Source organism: Gymnoscopelus braueri (genome assembly GCF_963280865.1).
Source record: "Gymnoscopelus braueri genome assembly, chromosome: 3".
Lineage (NCBI taxonomy): Eukaryota > Metazoa > Chordata > Actinopteri > Myctophiformes > Myctophidae > Gymnoscopelus > Gymnoscopelus braueri.
In genome coordinates this window covers 13792285-13817428 of record NC_137612.1, presented here as the reverse complement: position 1 = coordinate 13817428, position 25144 = coordinate 13792285, and the positions used below count along the sequence as shown (strand labels likewise).

General features: G+C 40.5%; 1 protein-coding gene and 1 long non-coding RNA gene across 2 annotated transcripts in view; both read right to left on the bottom strand.

The window, feature by feature from the left end:
* The window catches only part of LOC308081817 (uncharacterized protein), a gene marked incomplete at its 3' end in the record, with an annotated part of 58795 nt that extends 42130 nt beyond the window's left edge, over window positions 1–16665 (bottom strand). Inside the window, exons 1-2 of the mRNA XM_080423441.1 lie at window positions 16459–16665; window positions 13561–13759 (exon numbers count right to left, since the gene is read on the bottom strand). Coding sequence (XP_080279567.1) covers window positions 13561–13731 — 171 coding nt within the window. The 5' untranslated portion in view covers window positions 13732–13759; window positions 16459–16665. The remainder of the gene's footprint in view (window positions 1–13560; window positions 13760–16458) is intronic.
* A 5292-nt stretch (window positions 16666–21957) lies between these two features.
* LOC308082142 lies at window positions 21958–23864 on the bottom strand. The gene is made up of 3 exons (XR_013932900.1): window positions 23775–23864; window positions 23397–23577; window positions 21958–22542 (listed from the first exon to the last, which is right to left on the bottom strand). It is a non-coding gene; the product is annotated as an uncharacterized lncRNA (long non-coding RNA).
* Window positions 23865–25144: the final 1280 nt, after the last annotated feature.

Sequence of the window (25144 nt, the reverse complement as noted above, 5' to 3'; positions counted from 1 at the left end):
TCACTTTTAATGCTATCATTTTGCAGGCCTGTGAGAACGGTATGGAGAAACATGCTCTGTACAAGGACAGGATCATATTTTAGACCAGACTCTGCTTCCTGTGAAGCAAAGAGTATTTTTTGTCTTAAATCTAGGGCACGGATAAGGAAGTTTTGTGGCGTTTCCTTATTACTTTGGACCTCTGACGTGAGCTGTTTATACAGTTCTGTTGCTCCCTTTTCTTGGTAATGGGACCTGAGAATTCGCCTCAAAGTCGGTAGTGTGAGGTTGGTTTTTCCCTCCAGGTAGCTACGTAATTGTAAGCCTGGTGCAATTGCCCTGATCACTGCATCAACTATTTCAATTTCAGGAAATCCCTTGTTGATACCTTGCTCAATTTGGTGGGCTAGACTGGAGAATGTAAGTTTATCTTTTTGCCCCGGTTCGCCAATCTGGCCTGATATTTTGAATTCTCTGTTCCACTGTAATGACAGACGGGGTTGGGGGACAGAGGCAAGGTCCTGCTTAACAATATTATCTCCCCCGCCCACAGAATTTTTGTCTCCACTGGTTTGGTTTGATTTCTCCTGTAGTGATAATGCTAATGCCAATTGTAGTGTCTCTACCTCTTTTTGCAACCTCTCAGTTTCTGAGGGTTGAACGACCTGCTCTTCCACCAAGCCTGCCTCTTTTTCATCAGAGGCTTTTTGTTTTTGTTCACTTATTTGAACAACTTGTTGTAACTCAGCAATTTTATCTTGCAGTCTAAGTAGCTCTGCAATACCCTGGTCCTCAAGTTTAAGTAACTCTTCTCTCTCTAAGCATTGTTGATACCTTGCTCAATTTGGTGGGCTAGACTGGAGAATGTAAGTTTATCTTTTTGCCCCGGTTCGCCAATCTGGCCTGATATTTTGAATTCTCTGTTCCACTGTAATGACAGACGGGGTTGGGGGACAGAGGCAAGGTCCTGCTTAACAATATTATCTCCCCCGCCCACTGAATTTTTGTCTCCACTGGTTTGGTTTGATTTCTCCTGTAGTGATAATGCTAATGCCAATTGTAGTGTCTCTACCTCTTTTTGCAACCTCTCAGTTTCTGAGGGTTGAACGACCTGCTCTTCCACCAAACCTGCCTCTTTTTCATCAGAGGCTTTTTGTTTTTGTTCACTTATTTGAACAACTTGTTGTAACTCAGCAATTTTATCTTGCAGTCTAAGTAGCTCTGCCATACCCTGGTCCTCAAGTTTAAGTAACTCTTCTCTCTCTAAGTGTCTTGTGACACGGGAGATGAGAGTAGAACGACTTTTCCCTTTTACATCTTCAAGTGTTCAACCAGCAATCATTAGAAAATCACAAACTTCAATCAAAGCATCTCTTTTCAATGTGTATAGAGCACCACCAATTTCTAGTTTCAAATCCTCTCGTGCTGAGGAATCCATTTCTTTGTCTGAATCAGACATCTCAGTCTCTGACCTGTGGAGAATGTTAGTGCGATAAGGTACCTTTACTTTGTAAAATAGGCCACACAGTAGTGAGTGTCACTGTGATGCAGAAGCTTCTCTACACACAATAGGCAACACAGTTGGTTGACCCGTCGATGTCTGTGGTGCAGAATCTTCTCCCCACAGAGTAGGCAACACAGTTCTTTGACACGTGGACAGCCAGGTGGTGCAGAACCTCTTTGTAGAAACGGCCAAACAGTTCTTTGACACACGGACGTTGGAGCGGTGCAGCACCTTCTTGCAGAGTCGGCAACACAGCTCTCTGACACGTCAGCGTGGTCCAGCAGCTTTTTTATTTTTATTTTCAGAATAGACAACACAGTTTATGGACCCGGGGACGTCAGTGTGGTGATGAACCTTCTCTTTGCAGAGTAGACGCAGCTTTCCTGGCACCAGTGGTTGACCTCAGATTGCATGCAAGTCTCTCTACGCAGTTGTTGAACCACCACGCACTATCGCCCACCCTGGTTGTAGGTTGTTGATGAAAAAGAGCTGAATGTTGGTCGGGGACGTCTATCTGGGACAGCTGGCCCTCGTCACATTCATCTCACTGGGGCCTCCATATGTTATACCCTGAAACAGGGGAAATCTCAGTAAGAATGCAGACACAGTGTTTCTTCTCTGTCAGCAGCATTGAGAATGAAGCAACAGGCCCACAATCCCACAGAAACCCTGCTCCCTCTGCAGACGTGACCAATCGATTACCAACACCATAACTGTGAACTAGTAGAAACTAGTAGATAACAGATTCAGTGATCTCTTTTGTCTCTGTTCACCTTTTAACTTTTTAATCACTTTCACATGACTTGTTTACATTCTTTTAATGTCACAAAACAGTTTCAGCAAGATTTATTTGCTTTTAAATGTATAGTTCTGAACTTTAACTTATTTATTTAATTAATGAATTGTCTTGACTGGATCACACTGGATCACTATTATATCACTATCACATGTGTGTGTGTGTGTGTGTGTGTGTGTGTGTGTGTGTGTGTGTGGGTGTGGGTGCGGGTGCGGGTGCGGGTGCGGGTGTGTGAGGGTTAGGGTTAGTACCTAAGTAGGGGAGATCGGGAACAAAAGTAACACTTTTGCCTTCATAATTCACAGAGTACTTGAAATATCCTAGTCATCTTTTGTTATAAGAAACATATATATGTGCCCTAACTCTTGCTTTTAGCTGATTCTTTGGTTGATTTTTAAGTCCTCACTGTATTGCATATTTTAATGTTGTTTTATGCTTTTGCTTTTATTTTATTTTATTTGTATTCTTATTGTATTTTTTGCTTTATTGTTAAATTGGTTGCAACAGCAACTGTAATTGTATTCTTGCTCTGTAAAGCACTTTGAGCTGCATTTCATGTCATGAAAGGTGCTATACAAATAAAGTTTATTATTATTATTATCATAATTGATAATACGATTTTTAAGTTTTCACTAATAAGGACATGGCTAAAATATTAATTTGAATGCAATGAGTCACAGTGTTACAATTGCCCCCGTGACGGGGGCAGTTGTAACAGTGGTTGGGGGCATTGTAACACTGTAAAAAGTCATATTAACACCCTTTATCTCAAATAAAAGCACATCACTAAATAATATGTATTTTTTATAATTAAACATATTTACTTACGAATGTTTTATATACATAATTACAATTATTTTGTATTCGAATTATTTTATTTTTGTTTTTTCAAATGTATGTCTATTTTTTATTTAAATGTATTTTTACTTTGAAATGTAGTGACATTTAGTGAAATATGTTCATAACATAAAAGTATGTAATCCCAGACAAAAAATATGCTTGCATTGAAAAACACATTGTTACAATTGACCCCGGTCACTGTGTTACAATTGCCCCCGATGGGGCAACCATGATAAAATCCCATATTCTAGCTAGAAACACCTATACTAGCGTAGGCTGCTGACGTTAATTTGTGACCAATAACATAGAGATCCAATTCATCTAAGTTTAAATTAGCTGACATCTAATCTTTAAACACTAGAAGGAAAATACCGTACACTCAAAAATTTACGTTTACACCTCAAAATCAGTTTTTTTGTTGAAAACTTCTGAGATGAAATGACCATTTTATCCTTCCATAGGCAGAGAGAGGACCCTACTGAGCATGTGCACAAGAAGTCTCACCCCTTTAGCTTATTTCTAATTAGAGTTATTGAGTGTGTTACTTTTGTCACTCGTCTCCCCTACATGTATTAACGTACTGTACTTAAGTACAATTTTGGTTTATTTTTTACTTTACTGGAGTATTTCCAATTTTCTGTACTTTTGCTTCTACTCCACTTCATCTCAGAGACAAATATTGTACTTCTACTCTGCTATAATTATTTAAAAACTTTAGTTACTTTTTAGATTTTGATTATTATTACAAAACATACATTAACCAATTCAGCCTTATATACATACTATACATTGGCTATTTTCAAATAGCCAATGTACAGGTATCAACTGGTTACACTGATTTTGATGCTAAACTAATTTTGCTGTGGACCCTCTGGGAACCCACCCAAGGACCCCTGGGGTCCCCAGACCCAAGTTTGACGACCACTGTTCTAGAGCATTTTGTAAACAACTGGGAAGGACCATAGGCAGTCCTTTCATGAGGAGGAGGAGGAGGGACTAGGACAGGTGGGTGGTCTTGTAGGAGGAGGCGGAGGGGCTGGTTCAGGTGGAAAGGTGAAAGCCAGGTATAATTAATGAACTGGTGGGTGTGTCCACATAAAAACATCATTTTAACACTTTCTGTACACTTCTTTGAAATGTGATTACTTTTTCCACCACTGCTCAATGTTCAGGTGTCACTGCAGTAAGTTCTAATAAACGTGGACTGAAAAGATACTGCTGATTGAAAAAGAAAAACGATAAAAGTTGTCTTTGAGGAGGAAATGTAAAATAGACAATAACTTATTTCAAAGGCTGCTGCTGCTACTGTTGTTCTTATGTCTTCATCAGGAGATTTCTTCTTTATAAAACCCTCATGAATACAAGCCAAACTGTTGGCAGTGAAAACACATTTCTTCAGGTCAGGTGTTACTATTTGACTTTTCTTCTAGGTCAAACGGTGTGCTGAGAGCCACTGGTATGTGCCGTGAGACAAGTCCAGGTGTGACTTGGGATTTAGTGGTAACCACATTGTATTATTGCAAAATACAAAATGTTGTAAATTATCTTAGTTAATTTGCTATATCAGTTAATTTCCCAATACAGAGGTAAATTCTATACCCTAAAATAATATTTAACCAACATGTCATTATAGGTGAACATTTTAAATCTAATTTAATACAATTATGGGTATTTATTTTGTATTATATTGTTTTTTCCCCCACAAATGTTCAAGCTGATCTACGTGTCGTGAGTTTGTAGATCTGCTATTATGAGTGTTGTGAGATTTTGACAAAACATTAAGAGCAGGACAGTACTAGTGCAACAGAAACACATTATAAAAGCACATTAGTATACAATACAAATGTGTTAAGGAGTTGAGAATTATAGTAATACAATAAAATGAGTGCAGAATCAATAACCTTAGTAAAAGGCAGTGGAAAACAGAAAGGTCTTCTGTTTTGATTTCAAAGAACAAGGATCAAGGACATAGAGTGATTTAAGGTAATGAGTGCACACAGGTAATGCAGGTGTAAACACAGCAAAATAAACACACTTAGAAGAATGATATGCCTTCACAGAGTTTATATACAGTAGATTGCTCATAACATGACAACAATGGATTTTTTTGGTGAAACAAAGCCTTTACAGAGGCTGTGGAGGTGCAATAGGCCTGTTGGTGAATTGGTATCTCATGAATAGAGCCTTCAATGGACGGCATTGCAACATACAGGTCAGGAAGCCCTCCAAGTTTCTTGTGGCTATAGCTCGCCTCATCCTCACACGCTGGGCCTCACTTCCACAACACCTACCTCCACTTCTCTTGCTGTGATTAAAGACCCTTTAACTGTGAATAAATACCCTTTAACTGTGAATGAATACCTTTAACATGACTCCCTGTGTTTGATTCTGAATTGCTGTTCATCCGTTTGTAAATCATGACGTTTAATTTTGCTTGGAGCAAAACACTTACGTTGAAACGTATCGTCTACAAATGTGCCTTATTTCATGGTATTAAGTCTCAACTTAGTATACCAATGCAACAATATGTGTCTCAGCTGTATACAGTGGATAGCTAGGTAGATAGACAGACCTTTATTGAGCTCATGAGGGAAATTCAGTTGTTATAGTACCAAAGCACATCATTTGAGAAATATTTTGTGTTGCTGAACTTAAAATGAATTGATTGATTGATTGATTGAATATTTTATTAGGCAAAAAATGTAAAACAGCACAGTTACATTTAAAATACTTTGTCTAACAGGTCCGTTCATAAAAGTCCTAGCGGACTTGTTTCCAATGAGGGCCTTGGTATTCAATTCATAGGCATATATAGTGGCACCACAGTTCAAATATCATTACAAAATAAACAGCAAAAAAAATAACACTATGTACAACAAAAAAAAAAAAAGAGGGGGAAAAAAATACATGTACAAGAACAGGGGGGGGGGTCTGCTGTCTAATGGGAAAATGGTACTACCTCCTCCTTTGGCCTCCTGAAAGGTGATTTTTTTAAGGCTCTTTTAAATGAGCCCAGCGAACTGCATTTTTTGAGGGATGGAGTTAGACTATTCCAATCCTGGGTGGCAGTGCTGTAGAAGGAGAATTTGCCCATGTTTGTTTTATGGGTGGGTGGTACCAAATTGTTGTTAACGCTCCCTCTGGTATTGTGACTGTGGGTGTCGCTAACCTTTTGGAGGTATTTACTCAGATATGCGGGAATAGGGGGCATATCGGGCAAATTTGCATTTACAATTTTGAAGGCCAGTCCCATTTTTAGTTGTTTAACCCTGTCTTCCACCCTGAGCCAGCCTAGGCTGGCAAAATGGGAAAGGTGGGTCATGGGCCCCAATCCGAGGAGTAGCCGAATCAGTTTGTTTTGGGAGGTTTGAAGCTTAGTCTTCAGTGACACTGAGGTGTACCAGGAGGTGAAGGTGCAAGCATAGTCAAAAAGTGGTTGAATCAGGGCCCCAGAGAGGGTCCTGAGGGCCTGAGGGTTGACAAAAGAGGAAACTCTGCCCATAAATGTGGTTCTCTGGTTTACTCTTTTGACCACCTTTGTAGCCATGCTTTCACCTGTCAGGTATTTGTCAAGAACACAACCCAAATAGGTAATCTCTTCTTTGCTAGAGATAATTGTGTCATCGACTTTGACCTTGAAATCATTTACATCCATCTGTCAGAGGGAATGTTTGGTCCCAAAGAGAATGGATTCAGTTTTCCCAAGGTATAGTGACAGTTTGTTATCGGTAAGCCAAGTACGGATTTTTGAGAGTTCGGAGCTGAGCGCCTCCTCAACTTGCAACTTGTCCTCTCCCGAGATCAGGAGTGCTGAGTCATCAGCGAACAGGAACAATTTGCAGTTACAGGCAGCACTCGTGTCGTTAATGTATAGAAGAAACAGTAACGGCCCTAGAATGCTGCCCTGAGGAACCCCACAGCTCACCGGGAGGGATGAGGACATGGTTCCGTTGATGTCAACCAATTGTTCTCTTCTCTCCAGGTAAGATCTCATCCAGTTTAGTGATGTGCAGTCAAAACCAATCGCCCTCAGCTTATCAAGTAAAATTGAGTGGTTTACAGTGTCGAACACTTTTTGGAGGTCCAACATGACCATGCCGCAGTATTTGCCCGCGTTTACCTCACGTTTGATGTAGTCGGTCAGATACAGTAGGCATGTGTCAGTGGAATGGGAGGTTCTGAAGCCCGATTAGAATTCAAACAACAGTTTATGCTCGCTGAGGTAGCTGTTGATTTGTTCTTGAATTAATCGCTCTACAACCTTTGAGATGGAACAAAGGATGGAAACAGGCCTATAGTTGCCAGGTTCTAATTTGCTTCCTTTTTTATGCAGAGGGATTACTCTTGCCAACTTGAAATCCTGTGGGAATCAGGTTTCCAGCAAGACCACCAGATTAATACATTTGTTCTGCATAAGATATTTTCTGTCAGCGATTGCTTCTTTGAAAACAAGTATGTTACTGTTAATATATAATAAGAAATAGTACTACAAATAATTCTATTTTGACGAAAGCGCTTGCCACCCAAATTAGAACAGTTTTTTAGCCTGTATGAGTCTTCATGTGCGTTGTCAGAGAACATTTTCGATTGAAACCCTTTTCACAATCTGGACATGTAAAGGACTTTTCCCCAGTATGAATACTCAATATGTGTCTTGTCAGATTTTGATTGTGGCTAAAATGTTTGCTACAAACTGAACAAGATAATGGGTTTTCCCGTGTATGAGTCATCATATGCCTTTTCAGATGAGTTTTGTTATAAGTTTTGCTACAAACTGTACAAACAAAGTGCCTTTCCCCTGTATGAGTCTTCATGTGCCTTTTCAGATGAGAACGTTGTTTAAAGTTTTTGTTACAAACTGTACAAGTAAATGGCCTTTCCCCTGTATGGGTCCTCATGTGATCTCTCAATAGGACAGCTCGGGCAAAGCTTTTCTTACAAGCCGAACAAGCAAAGGGCTTTTCACCTGTATGAGTCCTCATGTGATTTTTCAGTAGTTCAGATCGGTTAAAGCTTTTCTTACAAGCCGAACAATCAAAGGGCTTTTCCCCTGTATGAGTCTTCATGTGTTTTTTCAGATCTTCAGTTACCTTAAAGTGTTTGCTACAAACTGAACAAGCAAAGGGTTTGTCCCCAGTATGAGTACTCATGTGTCTTTTCATATTTTGATTGTGGCTAAAATGTTTGCTACAGACTGAACAAGAAAATGGCTTTTCCCCTGTATGAGTCATCATATGCCTTTTCAGATGTTGAGTTTTGTTATAAGTTTTGCTACAAACTGTACAAGCAAAGCGCTTTTCCCCTGTATGAGTCTTCATATGCGTTTTCAGATGATACCTTTCCATAAAGGTTTTGTTACAAACTGTACAAGTAAATGGCCTTTCCCCTGTATGAATCCTCATGTGATTTTTCAGTCGGTTAGATCGGTTAAAGCTTTTCCTACAAACTGAACAAGCAAAGGGTTTGTCCCCTGTATGAGTCCTCATGTGTGTTTTCAGAGATTGAGTTACACTAAAGCTTTTTTCACAAACTGAACAAGCAAAGGGTTTGTCCCCTGTATGAGTCCTCATGTGTCTTTTCAGATTGTGAGTGTAGCTAAAACGTTTGCTACAAACTGAACAAGCAGAATAAGCAACAGGCTTTTCCCCTGTATGAGTCTTCATGTGTTTTTTAAGATTTTGAGTTTGGTTAAAACGTTTGCTACAAACTGAACAAGCAAAGGGTTTGTCCCCTGTATGAGTCCTCATGTGTCTTTTCAGATTTTGTGTGTGGCTAAAATGTTTGCTACAAACTGAACAAGAAAATGGCTTTTCACCTGTATGAGTCCTCATGTGGTAATTCAGAATATGACTTTCGATAAATCTTTTGCTACAAATCGAACAAGCATAGGGTTTGTCCCCTGTATGAGTCCTCATGTGTTTCTTCAGATTTTGATTTTGGTTAAAGCTTTTGCTACAAATTGAACAAGCAAATGACTTTCCCCCTGTAGGAGTCCTCATGTGTCTTTTTGTTTGACTCCTAATGGATGCCGTTTGTTTTGATGATTTCAGGGTCAGGGACAGCTTGTTGCTCAATGACAATCTTTGTGCTTTCACATTTTGTGTCTTGTGTGATTTCAGTGTGTTTAAAGATGACTGCTGTTTACTGGGCTTCCACTCATCACTGTCTTCAGTATCAGATTCAGAACAGTGTGAAGGCCAGTCATCACTGTCTTCAGTAATGTCAGATTCAGAACCGTGTGAAGAGAGGAGCTGTTGTGATGTTCCACAGTCCTCTACATCAGCTTGTGTTGTCATGTGTTCAGTTGAGGTGCTGGCTAGAGGCTCTGTCTCTCTGTTTTCATCATCATCTTCACTTTTCACTGCTAGTAATGTCAACGATGACCATTCAGCCTCCTCTGGTCTTTGAAGTAACTCCTCCTGCTGTTCCTCTTTAATCTGTGGAGGTTCTAGTTTCACCTGGACCAGACTGGGACTCCTCTCCTGCTGTTCCTCTTTAATCTGTGGAGGTTCTGGTTTCACCTGGACCAGACTGAGACTCCTCTCCTCCTGTTCCTCTTTAATCTGTGGAGGTTCTAGTTTCACCTGGACCACACTGGGACTCCTCTCCTGCTGTTCTTCTTTAATCTGTGGAGGTTCTAGTTTCACCTGGACCAGACTGAGACTCCTCTCCTGCTGTTCCTCTTTAATCTGTGGAGGTTCTAGTTTCACCTGGACCAGACTGGGACTCCTCTCCTGCTGTTCAGGGGAAACCTCCTCTTTGCACACAGGAAGGAGTGAGAGACCTAGAAGGAGGAGAGAGGTTATGTCAGCAGATAACAACTCAATGTATTTTCTGATTGCATCAGATTTATTCTTCTACTGATGGCATTTTTTTGTAATAAGTAATTAATTACTATTGTATTGTCAATTAAAATTTTTGTCAAGCGACACCGGAAAATATGTGGATCAGTCTTCTATGGTTCTTCCTATGGTGCTTCCCTGTCTTCTATGGTGCCTCCCTGTCTTCTATGGCTTCTCCCTGTCTTCTATGGCGCCTCCCGGTCTTCTATGGCGCCTCCCGGTCTTCTATGGCGCCTCCCTGTCTACTATTATGCTTCCCTGTCTTCTATGGTGCTTCTCTGTCTTCTATGGTGCTTCCCTGTCTTCTATGGTGCTTCCCTGTCTTCTATGGTGCTTCCCTGTCTTCTATGGTGCTTCCCTGTCTTCTATGGTGCCTCCCTGTCTTCTATGGCTTCTCCCTGTCTTCTATGGCGCCTCCCGGTCTTCTATGGCGCCTCCCGGTCTTCTATGGCGCCTCCCTGTCTACTATTATGCTTCCCTGTCTTCTATGGTGCTTCTCTGTCTTCTATGGTGCTTCCCTGTCTTCTATGGTGCTTCCCTGTCTTTTATGGTGCTTCCCTGTCTTCTATGGTGCTTCTCTGTCTTCTATGGTGTTTCCCTGTCTTCTATGGTGCTTCTATCTCCTGTTTCTATAGCATGAGGCTTCTTGATGTACAAGAACAGTGCTGAAACGGCCGGTACTGAAATAAACGCGGGTGGGTAACATTTTATTGTGAAAATCAGAGCAGCGTTTCCGCCCAAACAACGTCACTTGTGTAACTTAACACAGCACGCCGGCCAGTTGTCTTAACCATGGTCTTAACCATATATATAGAAACCTAGACACCTAATTGGCCTCTGCAGTTCGTTGGAGTGACCTGTATCACGGCCGCCATATTAGAGTGACTTCTGGCCAATCAAAGTGACTTCTGGCCAATCACAGCGCGTTGACTACTGGCCAATCACAGCGCGTCTTTTCCAGGACTTGTCAGAACCTACTTGTCCCGCCCCCACCTGCCTCTGATTGGCCTACCGAACGTCCCCTTCTGTGACGCAAGAGGAAGCTTCCCGCTTGCTGCGCGGAAGCACGCCCGAGATACAGACGCCTCAGAGCCGGAGGAGGCGTCTACCTTTATATGTCTATGGTCTTAACTAAAAAAAAATCATCGAACATCCTGTTAAAACCTTCAAATTAAAACCATCTGACAATGTTAACAACGACGCATGCATACTGCGTGTAAGCGCGTTCTCGCACGTGGCTATAAGGAAAGCTCGCTCCTCCATTCTTCACTTGACGTGCAGATTTCTGAACGAACCTGACCACTGGCTGTAGCGCTATTGTTGAAGGCTGCCATCTTGTGTTAAAAGCATCATTGGCATGGAGTTAAAAATAATAGAGAGGGCACCGGATATCCCCTCCCATCCACTTGCATTGAGTTGCTCACCCAGCGCATGAGGCAAATTCACCCCTTCTTCCGGGTTGGAAAGTGTGATGGGCGTAGCCTATTTGGGGCCACTGTGACCGTGCGCAAGCTTGTGCGCAAGCTCGTGAGTCAAGCCCATTGGTCGAATCCGTTTTCGCTCGTACATTGTGCAGTGGCCCCATCCGTTTAAGCTGCAGTACCTATGAATGGCCAGCATGTCCAATGCGCTTCAATGCAACCACTGGGTTCTGGGGGCTTGGGCATTGGGTACCATTTTCATAGTCTTTGGTATGACCAGGCTCAGGCTGGGGGGACACTATAACCACAACCACAAGGACACTGAAACTATGAATCTGGCCAGACAGATTTTAAGTTTGTCATCAGTAATGACTAGGGATAGGTATCGTTAGGATTTTTACGAGTCCGGTTCCGGTTCCGGTTCTGCTTATCGGATCCGGTTCCTATCGGTTCCATATTTCGGTTCCAAAATGATAAAAAAAATAAGGTCAAATGTTTATTTAATAGAGATGCACCGAATGGAAAATTCTTGGCCAAAACCGAATACCGAATACAGGAAACACTTGGCCGAAAACCGAATAGCCGGAAATTATTAATTAAAAAATATATATATATACTTTTTTTTTTAAAGTTTTTTTGTACCATTTATGTCATGGCTGTGCCTCTGTTGTAGAGCTACATGATTATTATTATGAAAACTATAATGGTTCCATATTCACACACACACACACACACACACACACACGCACACGCGCAGCTGGTGTTAATTCTTTTCCCCGCTGGTTTGCCAACTAATGTTACACCCTCTGACAAGTGGATTCTAGTTTTCAACAGCAAATCTTGTTTACAAAGTTTGCAGGGCAGGCTGTTCCTTCCCTTACTACTTCAGTTCAGACGGTGGTGAGTGAGGAGGGGGGAGAGAAGCAGCAGCTCTACTCCTCCATACAGAGAGACGCAACTGATGTATACTTCTCCATACAACGGTGTTCTACCGGATTTGTGATTTTTGATCAGATTGTGCTGTTTGTGTAGGACTTCTAAACGCCTTTGTTTGAACGGCTTTTAGCGTCTAGGAACCGATATGCAGAACCGAAATTACATATTTGTTATGGGTACCCGGTACCAACCATTTCTTTATCGGTTCCTACTTGGAACCGTATTTCGGTACCCAACCCTAGTATTGACTATATTCAGCCGGATCCATTTCTGGTCATATGTATATTTTACCACATTGTACTCAGTCATGCTGAAGCACATATATATTATCCACACATTGAGACAGTGAAGCAGAAATGTGTTTAATGTTTAGCAACGTTCTGGTCAACATGTTTTATGGTGTCCTTGACTTGAGTGTAGACCTCCCTTGGATGTCTCTACTCTTGACAAAGTTTGGATGAAGATTTATGAGGCCTGAAAAAGCGTGCGCGTGTGTGTGTGTGTGTGTGTGTGTGTGTGTGAGACTCACAGCCGGTCTCAGTGTCAGTGCAGTGGATGGGAGTCATGCAGGCAGCAGTCCTCCAGGGGGCAGCAGAGCTCATGGCTGCTGAGTCGTAGGAATTCATGCAGTGCTGAGGAAACATGTTGTGATTGGATAGATGGACATCACTGGTAGACATCTGCCACACACACACACACACACACACACACACACACACACACACACACACACACACGCACACACACACACACACACAGTACTCTATGGTATTAAGTATCAGCGTCTCCGCCATATGTGGCGGCTGCCAATGATAGCAGAGACAGCTCAGTACTTTGCCAGACTTTTTGCCTCCTTTTGGGCGTTGTTGAAACAGTTTGTGGGTATGTTCTAGGCTTCCAAATATAAAAACAAATAGTCTGCACCTATAGCCCAGCTCTGAGATGGTATGTAGGAGTGGTTGGTATTTAATGACCGTGGTCATAAAAGCTTCCTCTAAGCTAAGGTAAAAGGTGCAGGCTATCTCTAATACAGAGTCAGACACTTTTCTGGACACACACACATGCACACTCGCACAGTAAAAAAAGAAGAAAAAGAGACTATTCCGTTTAGACTATAGAAGTTATATCATCATTAAAAGAAATGTAGTTGCACAATTGAACACTGAAGACTTTCAACCTGGTGTCCAGGTCATTCTAGGTGAACCTTTTCAAAAGGAAGGAGATCACATTGAATCCACTAACCTCTGTTTCACTGGGATGTCCAGCCACTTTCCCATCACTGTGATCCTCCAGGCCATGGGGGGTGCTAATATGTTCTTCTCCTCCTCCTCCTCCTCCTCCTCCTGTGAACGTCTCCAGGCCAGTCTCTCTGGTCTCCACAGCCCCCCAATGCATCCATGCAGCTCCTTCCATCTTGTCAACCAGATGAGAATGTTAGGCCCTGAAAAGAGGAGACTTCAATACGCTTGCTGCCTTTCTCTCTGGCAGCTTCATAGAGAATGTAGCATTTTCACAAAGTTACACAGGTATTCTACGGTTACAATGTTTCATTTCAACAATGATGTCCACCCCCAGGGGGTCCCCAGATTATTAGCTTAAAGGGATATTTCACTTTAAAAAAAACGTTCTGTCTACACAGGCTTTGTGAGCCCCCAAGATAGTTTTCAACTAAGTTGCTTTATTCAGTATCTAGATATTTGATATTCATTTTATCAGACACGCCCCCTTCCAATAAAAACCTAGTATAACTTCAAACTCCATTTTTAACATGTTAGATTCATCAAAAACACCCGTGCTTGGTTCTGGTGACTGACCCTGCCCTCCTAATACGCGAGGGGGCCGTGCTTTTTCGATTACTTATTTCATTTCTTTTATGTAATTTCTTTTATTGTATTTAATTGTTTTCATTTTCCAAGAAGAATATTTAAAATAAATGAAAAATGTATCAAAAAAACACGGCCCCCTCGCGTATTAGGAGGGCATGGTGAGTCACCAGAACCAAGGGCGGGTGTTTTTGATTAATCTAACGATTAGTTATAATGGGTTTGTATAGGAAGGGGGCGTGTCTGATAAAATTAATATCAAATATCTAAATACTGAATCAAGCAACTTCAAAACGGTCCGGGGGGCTCACAAAAGCCTGAGGACTCCTCAGGCTTTTGTGAGCCCCCCGGACTGTTTTGAAGGAGATGATAAAATGACCCAAAGTTTATTTTAAAGTGAAATATCCTGCAACATTGTTTCTCTCACTCAACAGTAAACAAACATACATACATCATAAGTGTATACAGGGTATCTGCACATTGATTACTTTTTGACCATTACTGCTTTAAAAGTCATGAAAAAAAACAATACTATAAAAAACAGTCAAGCATTGGCCAAATTGTCAAATATTACCTAAGAAAGAGGCAAAGAAAACAGCCGATCTATTACGCTCTAAACGTCTCGCGTATTTATCTGTGGAACCGAGTCAAACTACATGTGGATAAGGATAATTCCTTTTAACAGGACGTTCATGAAAGTCCTTGCGGGCTTGTTTCCAATGAGGGCCTGTGAGCAATTAGGGGTTAAGAGTCTTGCTCAGGGACAAATTTCATTTCATCGACACATATGCTGGCGTGGCCTGGAATCGTACCTGGGGCAACCAGGGCCTCTGGCTCCCTAGGCGGGCTCACTAACCACTCAGCTATGGCCTGAACTCTCCAAGTGCTTGTCAGGGTGGGGGGTCCCAGTTCAAATATTATTTTTTTGGGGGTGGCCTGAAAAGCTTGAGAACCACTGTATTAAAGTATGAATCTTAATGAATAAACATAAATAATAATAATAAAACTAAAATACATCGGTAACCATTCTGTCATTTCAATGTTATATGTTATATTCAAAGTTGTTGTGTTGTGAGCTTGTAGATCTGCTAAAAATGTGTATATTTTCAGATAGGAGTCTGTGGATAAATACATGTTGAACTGGGGGTCCTTTCCTTGACATGAAAATGTTTGAGAACCACTGGTTAATCTTAATGAATCTAAATTAATTAAGTACACAGGACCACAATGGAAACAAGCCCCTATAGGGCTTTTTGTGTTATCCTTTTAATAATCATTGTAAACCGTACCTCTGTACAATCTGCTAATCAATCAATCAAAACAAAAGGTTTAAACAACATTATGAAACAAGCCCAAATAACTATAACTATAATAACAACTACACTTTAGAAGACTTTTGAAAAAAACTGCTAATCAACGTCAAGGCTAAGAATAGCTCTGAAACATGACTGTCATACCATGACAGTCATGGAACCACTTGTTCCTGGTTTGCGATTTTTTTACATTTACAACTGCCACATCTACAAAAACGGTCAGATTTCAAATATTAAGTGTTGACCCCCATGCCACGGATGTAACAAGTTGAAGTGCACCGGTATAAGTACCCGTATCTCCCGTATTGTTCAATAAAAAGCATTTTAATCCGATCGGCGGCCATTATTTTTATTATGTCTCAGACTGCAATACACCTCCCAACCAATATGGTCGCGTAGTTGAAAGCATCGGGGAAAATTCGGAGAAAATGGCCGGCGATCGGATTAAAAAGCTTTTTATTGAACAATACGGAAGATACGGATACTTAAACCAGTGCACTTTAACTTGTAACATCCGTGGCCGTGGGGTCAGCACTTTATATTTGAAATCTGAACGTTTATGTAGATGTACTGGTTTAAATGTAAAACATTCGTAAACCAGGAACAAGTAGTTCCATGACGCTTGTGACAGACGAGCGTCAGTGAACCATGACGAGGCTAAGAATAGACGTTGGAAAAACATTCACTTTTAGATCAGTTATAACCGGTTTTAGCCTAAAGCCGTTAGACGTACTTTAGACGTCAGTGGGAAGGAAAAAAAAGCTCAGTGGGAAGGCCAAAGTAACAACATTATGACAGCTTGATGACAACATAGTGTGTTGATGGAATCCACCCATACAAACATTATGACTCTGACAACACATTATAAATCTAGCATCGTTGTGCTAACGATGCTAGCAATAGCATGCTAACAGTGGCTAACGGGGAGCAGCAACAAATACACAAAACAAACATTATCATCAACCAAAGGACAACACATAATAATAAACACAGCTTTGACTCACCGCTTTATTGGTGCAGAACAGATACAAACAACACCGCAGACGACGAGGTCTTGCCGCGCAGCTTTAGCGTTAGACCCGGTGTGTCGGATTTCCTGGTTTCAGGTTCAACTGACAGGATATATTGTTAGTTTGAGGAAGTGAGTCGCCCTGAAACATGACTGACATACCATGGCAGTCATGGAACCTCCTGTTCCTGGCTTGCGATTTTTTTTTACATTTACAACTCTCTCATCTATACATAAACATTCAGATTTCAAATATAAAGTGCTGACCCCCTGAGCCACCGATGTAACAAGTTGAGCCGCAACCGGTCTAAGTACCCATATCTTCCGTATTGTTCAATAAAAAGCATTTGAATCCGATCGGATTGACATTTTCTATTATTATTATTATTTTTTGTAATGTATCAAGAGTACAATACACCTCCCAACCGATAGCATCGCATAGTCTAAAGCGGAGAAAATTTTGAGAAAATGGCCGGCAATCGGATTAAAAAGCTGTTTATTGAACAATACGGGAGATACGGGTACTTAGACTGGTTGCGGCTCAACTTGTAACATCCGTGGCTTGGGGGTCAGCACTTTATATTTGAAATCTGAACGTAAATGTACATGTAAAAGTTGTAAATGGAAAACAAAACGCAAAGCAGGAACAAGTGGTTCCATGACGCTTGTGACAGACGCGCGTCATGTGAACCATGGCTAAGGAAGTGAGCAGATGTTGTTAGTTTGAGGAAGTAGGCGAAGCTCACTTCCTCAAAGCTTAATGGTGTTATATCAATAAAATACCATAAAATAACAGTGGTTTTCAACCTTTTTCATACCAAGGACCCCTAAATTGATATACGTTTGGCCGCGGACCCCCATCTGAAAATGTTTAGAGCCAGGGACCCCCAGAAGCAAAGATTTGAGTTAAAAATGTTTGCTTCAAAAATCTATATATTCAAAGATATGCACACATTCTCAAGATTTTTCAACAATAGCAGATCTACAAGCTAGCGCGGCACTCGGCGCTAGAGCTTGTAAATCTGCTATTTTTGAATAGCCAAAGCTAACTCATATAGCTGGGGACCCCCTGGCACCCCCCCCCCCCAAGGACCACTGGTGATCCCCGGACCACTGGTTGAGAACCACTGTTGATATCCATCCCATCGTTTGTGGAATCTTATACTTGTATGAAGCAGTCGAGACATACACTCATAAAACACAGTTAGAATGATAAATATATATATATATATATATATATATCACAAAGTGTCATGTGCAGTGGTGGGAAAAAGTACTGACATTTTTTTCTTAAGTAAAAGTATCAATACTTGAAAGTAGAAATACTCTGTTACAAGTAAAAGTCCGGATTTCAAAATTTACTTGAGTAAAAGTACAAAAGTGTTGGTATCAAAATGTACTTTAAAGTACCAAAAGTAGAAAGTACTCATTATGCAGAATGTCCCGTTTCACAAGTTTTCAAAAGTATAAAATGTATACAAAATATTTGAAAATAGCAGATCTACATGCTCACAATGCGTCGCCCTACGCATTGTGAGCTTGCTTGTAGATCGGCTATTTTTAAATGGCATACATTTATATAGGGCTGAAGTGGTTAATGTATGTTTTGTAATAATAATCTAAATCTACAAAGTAACTAGTAACTAAAGTTTTCAAATAATTGTTGTGGAGTAAAAGTACAATATTTGCCTTTGAGATGTAGAGGAGTAAGTAAAAGTGCTGAACATTGGAAATACTCTACATTTACATGTACATTTATAGTAGTTACATAGTAGTTACATAGTTATTTTACACCACTGGAAACAATGTATTTGATCTCATGTGTGTCCAGGTGTGAACGTGGGATACTACAACACGACACAGGGTCACAGACACGACTAGATCACTACCGGTGACCCGTCGTTTTCTATTCTAACAAATATAAGCACTCCATTCAACTGATCATTTAATAGTTGTAGAAACAAGTCAATGATGTTGGTATAGTCTTCACACCATGAAACACAAACTCTTGTGTGAAGTCTGGCAAATGCATAACAGAATATCAATCCTTTCATTACAAAGGCTACACAAACAGTATTGTTCATTGCTGCATAACTATGTGCACTGCAGAGCGTAGTAGCTACAGCACCAACTGCTGTAGGTCCTATGTTAAGCATGCAGCACCAGTTCAAATCAATAAATGGTGGCCTCATTGTTTATTACTGCTGTAGCCTCTGTGGTCTGTGTAAATATCTTACACTATAGAGCACCGAAGTCTGACGTAATTTACTCATTCTACCTGGGTCGTGGTTTATTTCCCCATTCAGAATTCCCATAGACTTGTTTAATATTGCGTCAAATAAGAACTGTTCCAAAAATAAACAAACGATCCTGGCGGTTTGACTCTTATGGATATGAAGCATCAAATGACAGCGAGAAAACGCTAATATTACCGCTGCCGAATTAGTTACATTTTTGCCAGAAATAGCCTGTATCAAATATGAGTGACTGACTATCATAAACAATACAGAGCCACCTCCCAGACAATATCGCGGGACAGTTTGTTTATTTTTGGACCACAATTCTTATATGAGACGATTTTAAGATGACCCAATGTCATTCTCCATAGAGAAATTACTTCCACGACCCAGGGGATGAACGAGTCACGTCAGGACTTAAGTACTCTATATTAATATTACTACGCATATATCAAATAAATACAGTCCATTAACCTGGACTCTACACACCTCTTCAGTTGCGCATTATAATATTTTCTATGTCTATGTCAGATAAATTGCTGTTGTCTAATGTGCTCACACATAAATTGATGATGTTCCAAACAAATAATAAGCAAGTAATGATCAGAACTTTAGAAGTGCACAGCATCGCATAGAGGCTACTGCAGTAATAAACAGTGAGGACACCATTTGATCTGGTGGTGCTTGCTTAAAGGGATATTTCACTTTAAAAAAAACATGTGGGTCATTTTATCGTCTACTCAGGCTTTTGGGAGAACCCGCGACAGTTTTTAAGTTGCTTGATTCAGTATTTAGATATTTGATATTCATTTTATCAGACACGCTCCCTTCCTATGCGTCAAACTCCATTTTAACCATGTTAGATTAATCGGAAACACCCGTCCTTGGTTCTGGTGACTGATATTGTCCTTCTAATACGTGAGTACTTTTTTTTTGGAAATGAAAAACATTTAATACAATACAAAAAATAGAATAAGATAGATGAAAAAAGTAATCGAAAAAACACGGGCCTCTCACGTATTAGGAGGGCAGGATGAGTTAGCCTGGCATTGGCCAGACTGATAACGTGGATTTACTCTCACGTTCCTCCACGGTATCAGTCTGGACTTCGGCCCATAGGGAGCGAGTATGAGAAATCAGAAAATGATCAATCAGTAACTGGGTTTCAACTGCTGTCCGTACAACAGTGAAAAGCATCAAAATCATTTTCTGATTTCTCATACTCGCTCCCTATGGGCCGAAGTACAGAGTGACCGGGGAGGAACGTGAGAGTGAATCCACGTTATCAGTCTGGCCAATGCCAGGCTAAGGATGAGTCACCAGAACCAAGGACGGGTGTTTTTGATGAATCTAACATGTTACAAATGGACTTAAAAGTTATAATGGGTTTGTATAGGAAGGGGGCGTGTCTGATAAAAATGTATATCAATATCTAAATACTGAATCAAGCAACTTAAAAACTGTCTGAAGGGCTCAGAAAAGCCTGAGTAGACGATAACATAGAAGTTCCTCGCCCCTCCCGTTTGTATGCGAGAGCTGGCGAAAACTTCTGGGAACTCAGATTAACGATAACATGACCAAAGATGTTTTTGAAAGTGTAATATCCCTTTAACATTGGACCTACAGCAGGTGAAGCCGTTTTACGCTCTGCACATAGTTATGCAGCAACGAAAAAGTCCACTTAGCTAGCTCGATATGTGAAGCCTTTTTAATGAAAAGATTGATAAGCTATTATGCGTTTGTCAGACTTCACACATGGTGTGACTATACTAACACAGGAACTCTGTTCGGCTCCTCCACTTTCTTTGTCCACTTCCTCCCAGGTGCTTCTTTGTTTATTCCTACTAACAACTGGTAATACAGTATTATTGCATTATAACAAAACATAATCCATCCAACAACAAAATACAATACAAAACATGTGGAAAATAGTACATTACTTTTCAAGAAAATATAAATATACAAAATAATACCCCTCAGTCAACAATAACTTTTCTTTTGATATGTACTGTTTCTATTTTATATTACAATGTGCTAATCAGATCGAATCACATAAGAGATCCATATGAAAGCACTACCACAAACACAACACAAGAGGTCAAATGTAGGAAAGTACGTTTATTTGACGAAAGAGGGCAGTGTAAAAAATAATATATGTTAACTGCAATTAATGGATTTTTCATTCAATCATAACAATTTCTGGTGAACATAATATATCACTAGGAAGAAAATGCAGAAAAGTCGACTGAATTTCCCCCTATGGAATCAATAAAGCGCAATCTAATCAAATTAATGTTGTTCAATTTAGACACTGCTATGCAAACACCCTTAAGTTTCAAAGGGCTGATGATGATGATGATGATGTCCTATCAAAGTTTTGTGTTGGCTAAATCTTTCGCTACAAATTTCACAAGCAAATGGCTTTTTCCCTGTATGAGTCCTCATGTGAATTTTCAGATTTTAATGTTGGCTAAAACGTCCGCTACAAACTGAACAAAATGGCCTTTCCCTTGAATGAGTCCTCATATGCGCTTTCATATGTTGAGGTTGCATAAAGCTTTTGCTACAAACTGAACAAGTAAATGGCTTTTCCCCTGTATGAATCCTCAGGTGTTTCTCCAGGTCAGCCTTGCTACCACAGACTTTGCCACACTCTGTACAACAAAAGCTTTTCTTTCCTGTTTGACTCTTCATGGATGGTGTTTGTTTTGACGATTTCATGTTCTGAGACAACTTGTTGCTCAAAGACAACCTTTGTTCTTCCACACGTTGTGTCTTGTGTGATTTCAGTGTGTTTAAAGCGGACTGCTGTTCACTGGGCTTCCACTCATCACTGTCTTCAGTATCAGATTCAGAACAGTGTGAAGAGAGGAGCTGCTGTGATGTTTAACCCTACCAGTTAGTCTATATACACACAGGGTATTTTCTCCTCACAATATCAGAACAATAAGGTTCAGCAATAGCAAGGTTGCTTTAACAATGTATTCTGAGATCTAAAACGCCATCTGTTCCACTGGGAACTGGACTGTGTTAAGTATTATGTGACGATACATTCCTTGGACCCCCATGGCCGCAACCCAAGCTGATTTTATGTTTTTCCAAATGGAACACAAACCGCCAATAGCATATTCAAATCTTTAATCTTGAACCTAAGGCAACTAAAACAATTATAAAAAGGTTGTTTGAGTGTAGTGCCCAGGATTACATAGACAATTGGCACTGGGTGTAAAAAATGTGGTTACAAAATCGTAGGATCAAAATATATTTAAAAAAAAACCAAAAAAATGCACATTACACTACACTTTGCAGTCCAGCGTGTAGGTCAGCCAGGAAAATATCATTTCCTGTTAAACTCAAGTGTACACCATCAGCTAAAAACAGCTCTGTCACATTGAACGGAATGTCTGGATGTCTAATCACAACGCCACCCATCAGTTTCACAAATTTACTTATCTCTTTGTTGATCCACACACGAGCTTTGTTGATCTTACCCAAGTTCCAAGAACCCCTCCATTGACGTCTTCCAATTATACAAGAAAAAACTATCGCAGTGTTTTTCAAACTACATTTGAGCCAAGACAGATCTTTTTTCATTCTTTTGACTATTCTAATCTGTGAAGTCTTAACTAAGTCATCGCCACCAACATGCAATAATAGGATATCAGGAGGGGGTTGGTTGGCCACTTCTTCGAGGACCTTGGGGATGACATCTGTCCAACACATCCCACCCGTGCCAAACCAAGACACTTGTGCGGGCAAGCACAGATTGGAACCAAATGTTGCAACTGCCCTCGGACGAGCACGTGATATTAGACTCGAACCCACAATCCAAATAGATTTTGCTGTGGAGACAAAACAAGACATGCAAGTTGCATATGAGAAACACCAGACACATTAAACAACAACATACAGTGTAATGGTTGATAGACAGTGGTTGTGGTCAGTTCAGAAACCTGCCTACCAGTGGTGGAAAGTAACTACGTAGATGTACTTAAAAAGGTTTATAGTTGTCATGGGTTAATTGAGAAGTCCCACTAAAAATGTCACGTGATAGATGCTTCCCTCGGGGTGGCAAAGAAGAGGCCAGGAAATGACTACTCTCACTTCCTAAAGCTGAACATACAAACCGACACACTCCACAATATTCAGGAAAAACATGCGACGCCTCCTTTATATTTAACCACTCGCTCACATGCAAAATAAAGCTCACTGTAAAATTGGCTAATGCGAAAAGTCCATTTTCAAACTGGCATCAAAATAAAATGTGCTACTGAATATCACATGAATCACAAATTATCCAAAGCAGACCAAATGACTTTGGAAATATCAAGCTGCATTTTTTGAGGGGGGAATAAAACTTCTCAAATACAGTACCACTCATTATCATGACTCAAACGGTTACCACAATATACAAACAGGCCACAACAGCAACCAAAAAACCTGTACATGTGATACAGAAGTCTGCCGCGAGGAGATGTGGAGACTGGTCGAGCGTACACTTCATGTACTCTCGCTGCATGCCGACTCGGAAAGCCTCCTCGTCTCCTCCACTCGACTCCTCCAAGATGCAAATGAACAATTGGAACCTGACTATTTCCGGTTCGAAGTTGAAGTGAACGAGTGGGAGTGAGCGAGTGGCCGAGATTTTCGGTATTGGAATTTGGCAAGAGAGAGAGAGAGAAAGAGAGAGACCTACCTGCACAGTCCACCTGACGAATGTATCCAGATCCATACATAAATCTATGCAATGTCAATGTTGACCCATCAGCCTCCTCTGGTCTTTGAAGTAACTCCTCCTGCTGTTCCTCTTTAATCTGTGGAGGTTCTAGTTTCACCTGGACCAGACTGGGACTCCTCTCCTGCTCTTCCTCTTTAATCTGTACACATGCACAGTAAGAAAAAATAAATAAAATTGACTATTCCGTTTAGACAATAGAAGATGTATCATCATTAAAATATATTTAGTTGCACAATTGAACACTGAACACTTTCAACCTGGTGTCCAGGCTATGTTGATCATGTCATTCTAGGTGAACCTTTTCAAAAGGAAGGAGATCACATGGAATCCACTAACCTCTGTTTCACTGGGATGTCCAGCCACGTTCCCATCACTGTGATCCTCCAGGCCATGGGGGGTGCTAATATGTTCTCCTCCTCCTCCCCCTGTGAACGTCTCCAGGCCAGTCTCTCTGGTCTCCACAGCCCCCCAATGCATCCATGCAGCTCCTTCCATCTTGTCAACCAGCTGAGAATGTTACGCCCTGAAAAGAGTAGTGGTGGGAAAAACAGTTCATTTCGGTGAACGAGCGATTTTGTTCACGGCAATTCAAATGAGTTCACGTTCTCGTTCAGTAGCGCTTCCGGTCCGGCGGAGCGCTACGCTAACTGCATGCAACTGCACAGTCTGCACAGAAACACAGCACTGTCATTCACCATCTAAATGCACCATCTTCTTTGTAATATAATGTGTAGAAGTAATAAATTACTGCAATATATAATGTAAAGTTATTTTAATTTGTCGATAATTATTTATAATAATAATTGTATACAAAGCAGCCCAAGTCTGTACACTCACATGACTATCGATTTCCAACCATGTCTTTAACTACTTAACTTGATGAATATTAGCTGTAGCATACTATTTGCATCTTCTACTGAAACTAAAACGTGTTAATTGACCTATCTGTCCTTTGTCTAGGTAGGACCATGCATATTTATTTATTTTGATACTTAAAGGACAACTTTGTTTTTTACAACCACGGTTTATGTTTTAGATTGTAATTAAAGTAAATAAATGATGAGTGTTAAAAAAATTAAATTGACTGCTTTCTATAGTTTTAGCAATTTTCGCGATCCTTTTTACAGTGGGCGGGGGCATTCTGTCTGGTGGCTAAATGTCTTTTTTTACACAATAACCCAGCGTTTTCTTTATTATTTATTTACTGTAGCTCTTCTAGCCCCCAATAACTCACATCTGGCCATCACAGACCACAGGACCTTTTTTATTGTGTAAAAAATGCATATTTAGCCACCGGACAGAATGCCCCACCCACTGTAAAAAATATCGCGAAAATTACTAAAACTATAGAAAGCAGTAAATGAAAAAAAATAACACTCATCTTTTATTTACTTTAATTACAAGCTAAAATATAAACCTTGGTTGTAAAAAAAACAAAGTTGTCCTTTAAATGTGGTGCTAACACTCTCTGTCGTTTGTCCAGGAACAACAGTAGTCTACCTTATTTCAATTCAAATAGCAATACGCATGCATGTCTATACTGGAAAACTCTACAGCACAGCTTTCTGTCTGTCGCGGGAGGAATAACAGCCCGCCCGTCGTGTGTGCGGGGGAGGGGGGCATGAACGAAATCGTGAACGTAACAGTTTCAAGAAGTGAACGTGTCCGTTCACGTCAAAGAACTAGTTCTTATGAACGAATCGATC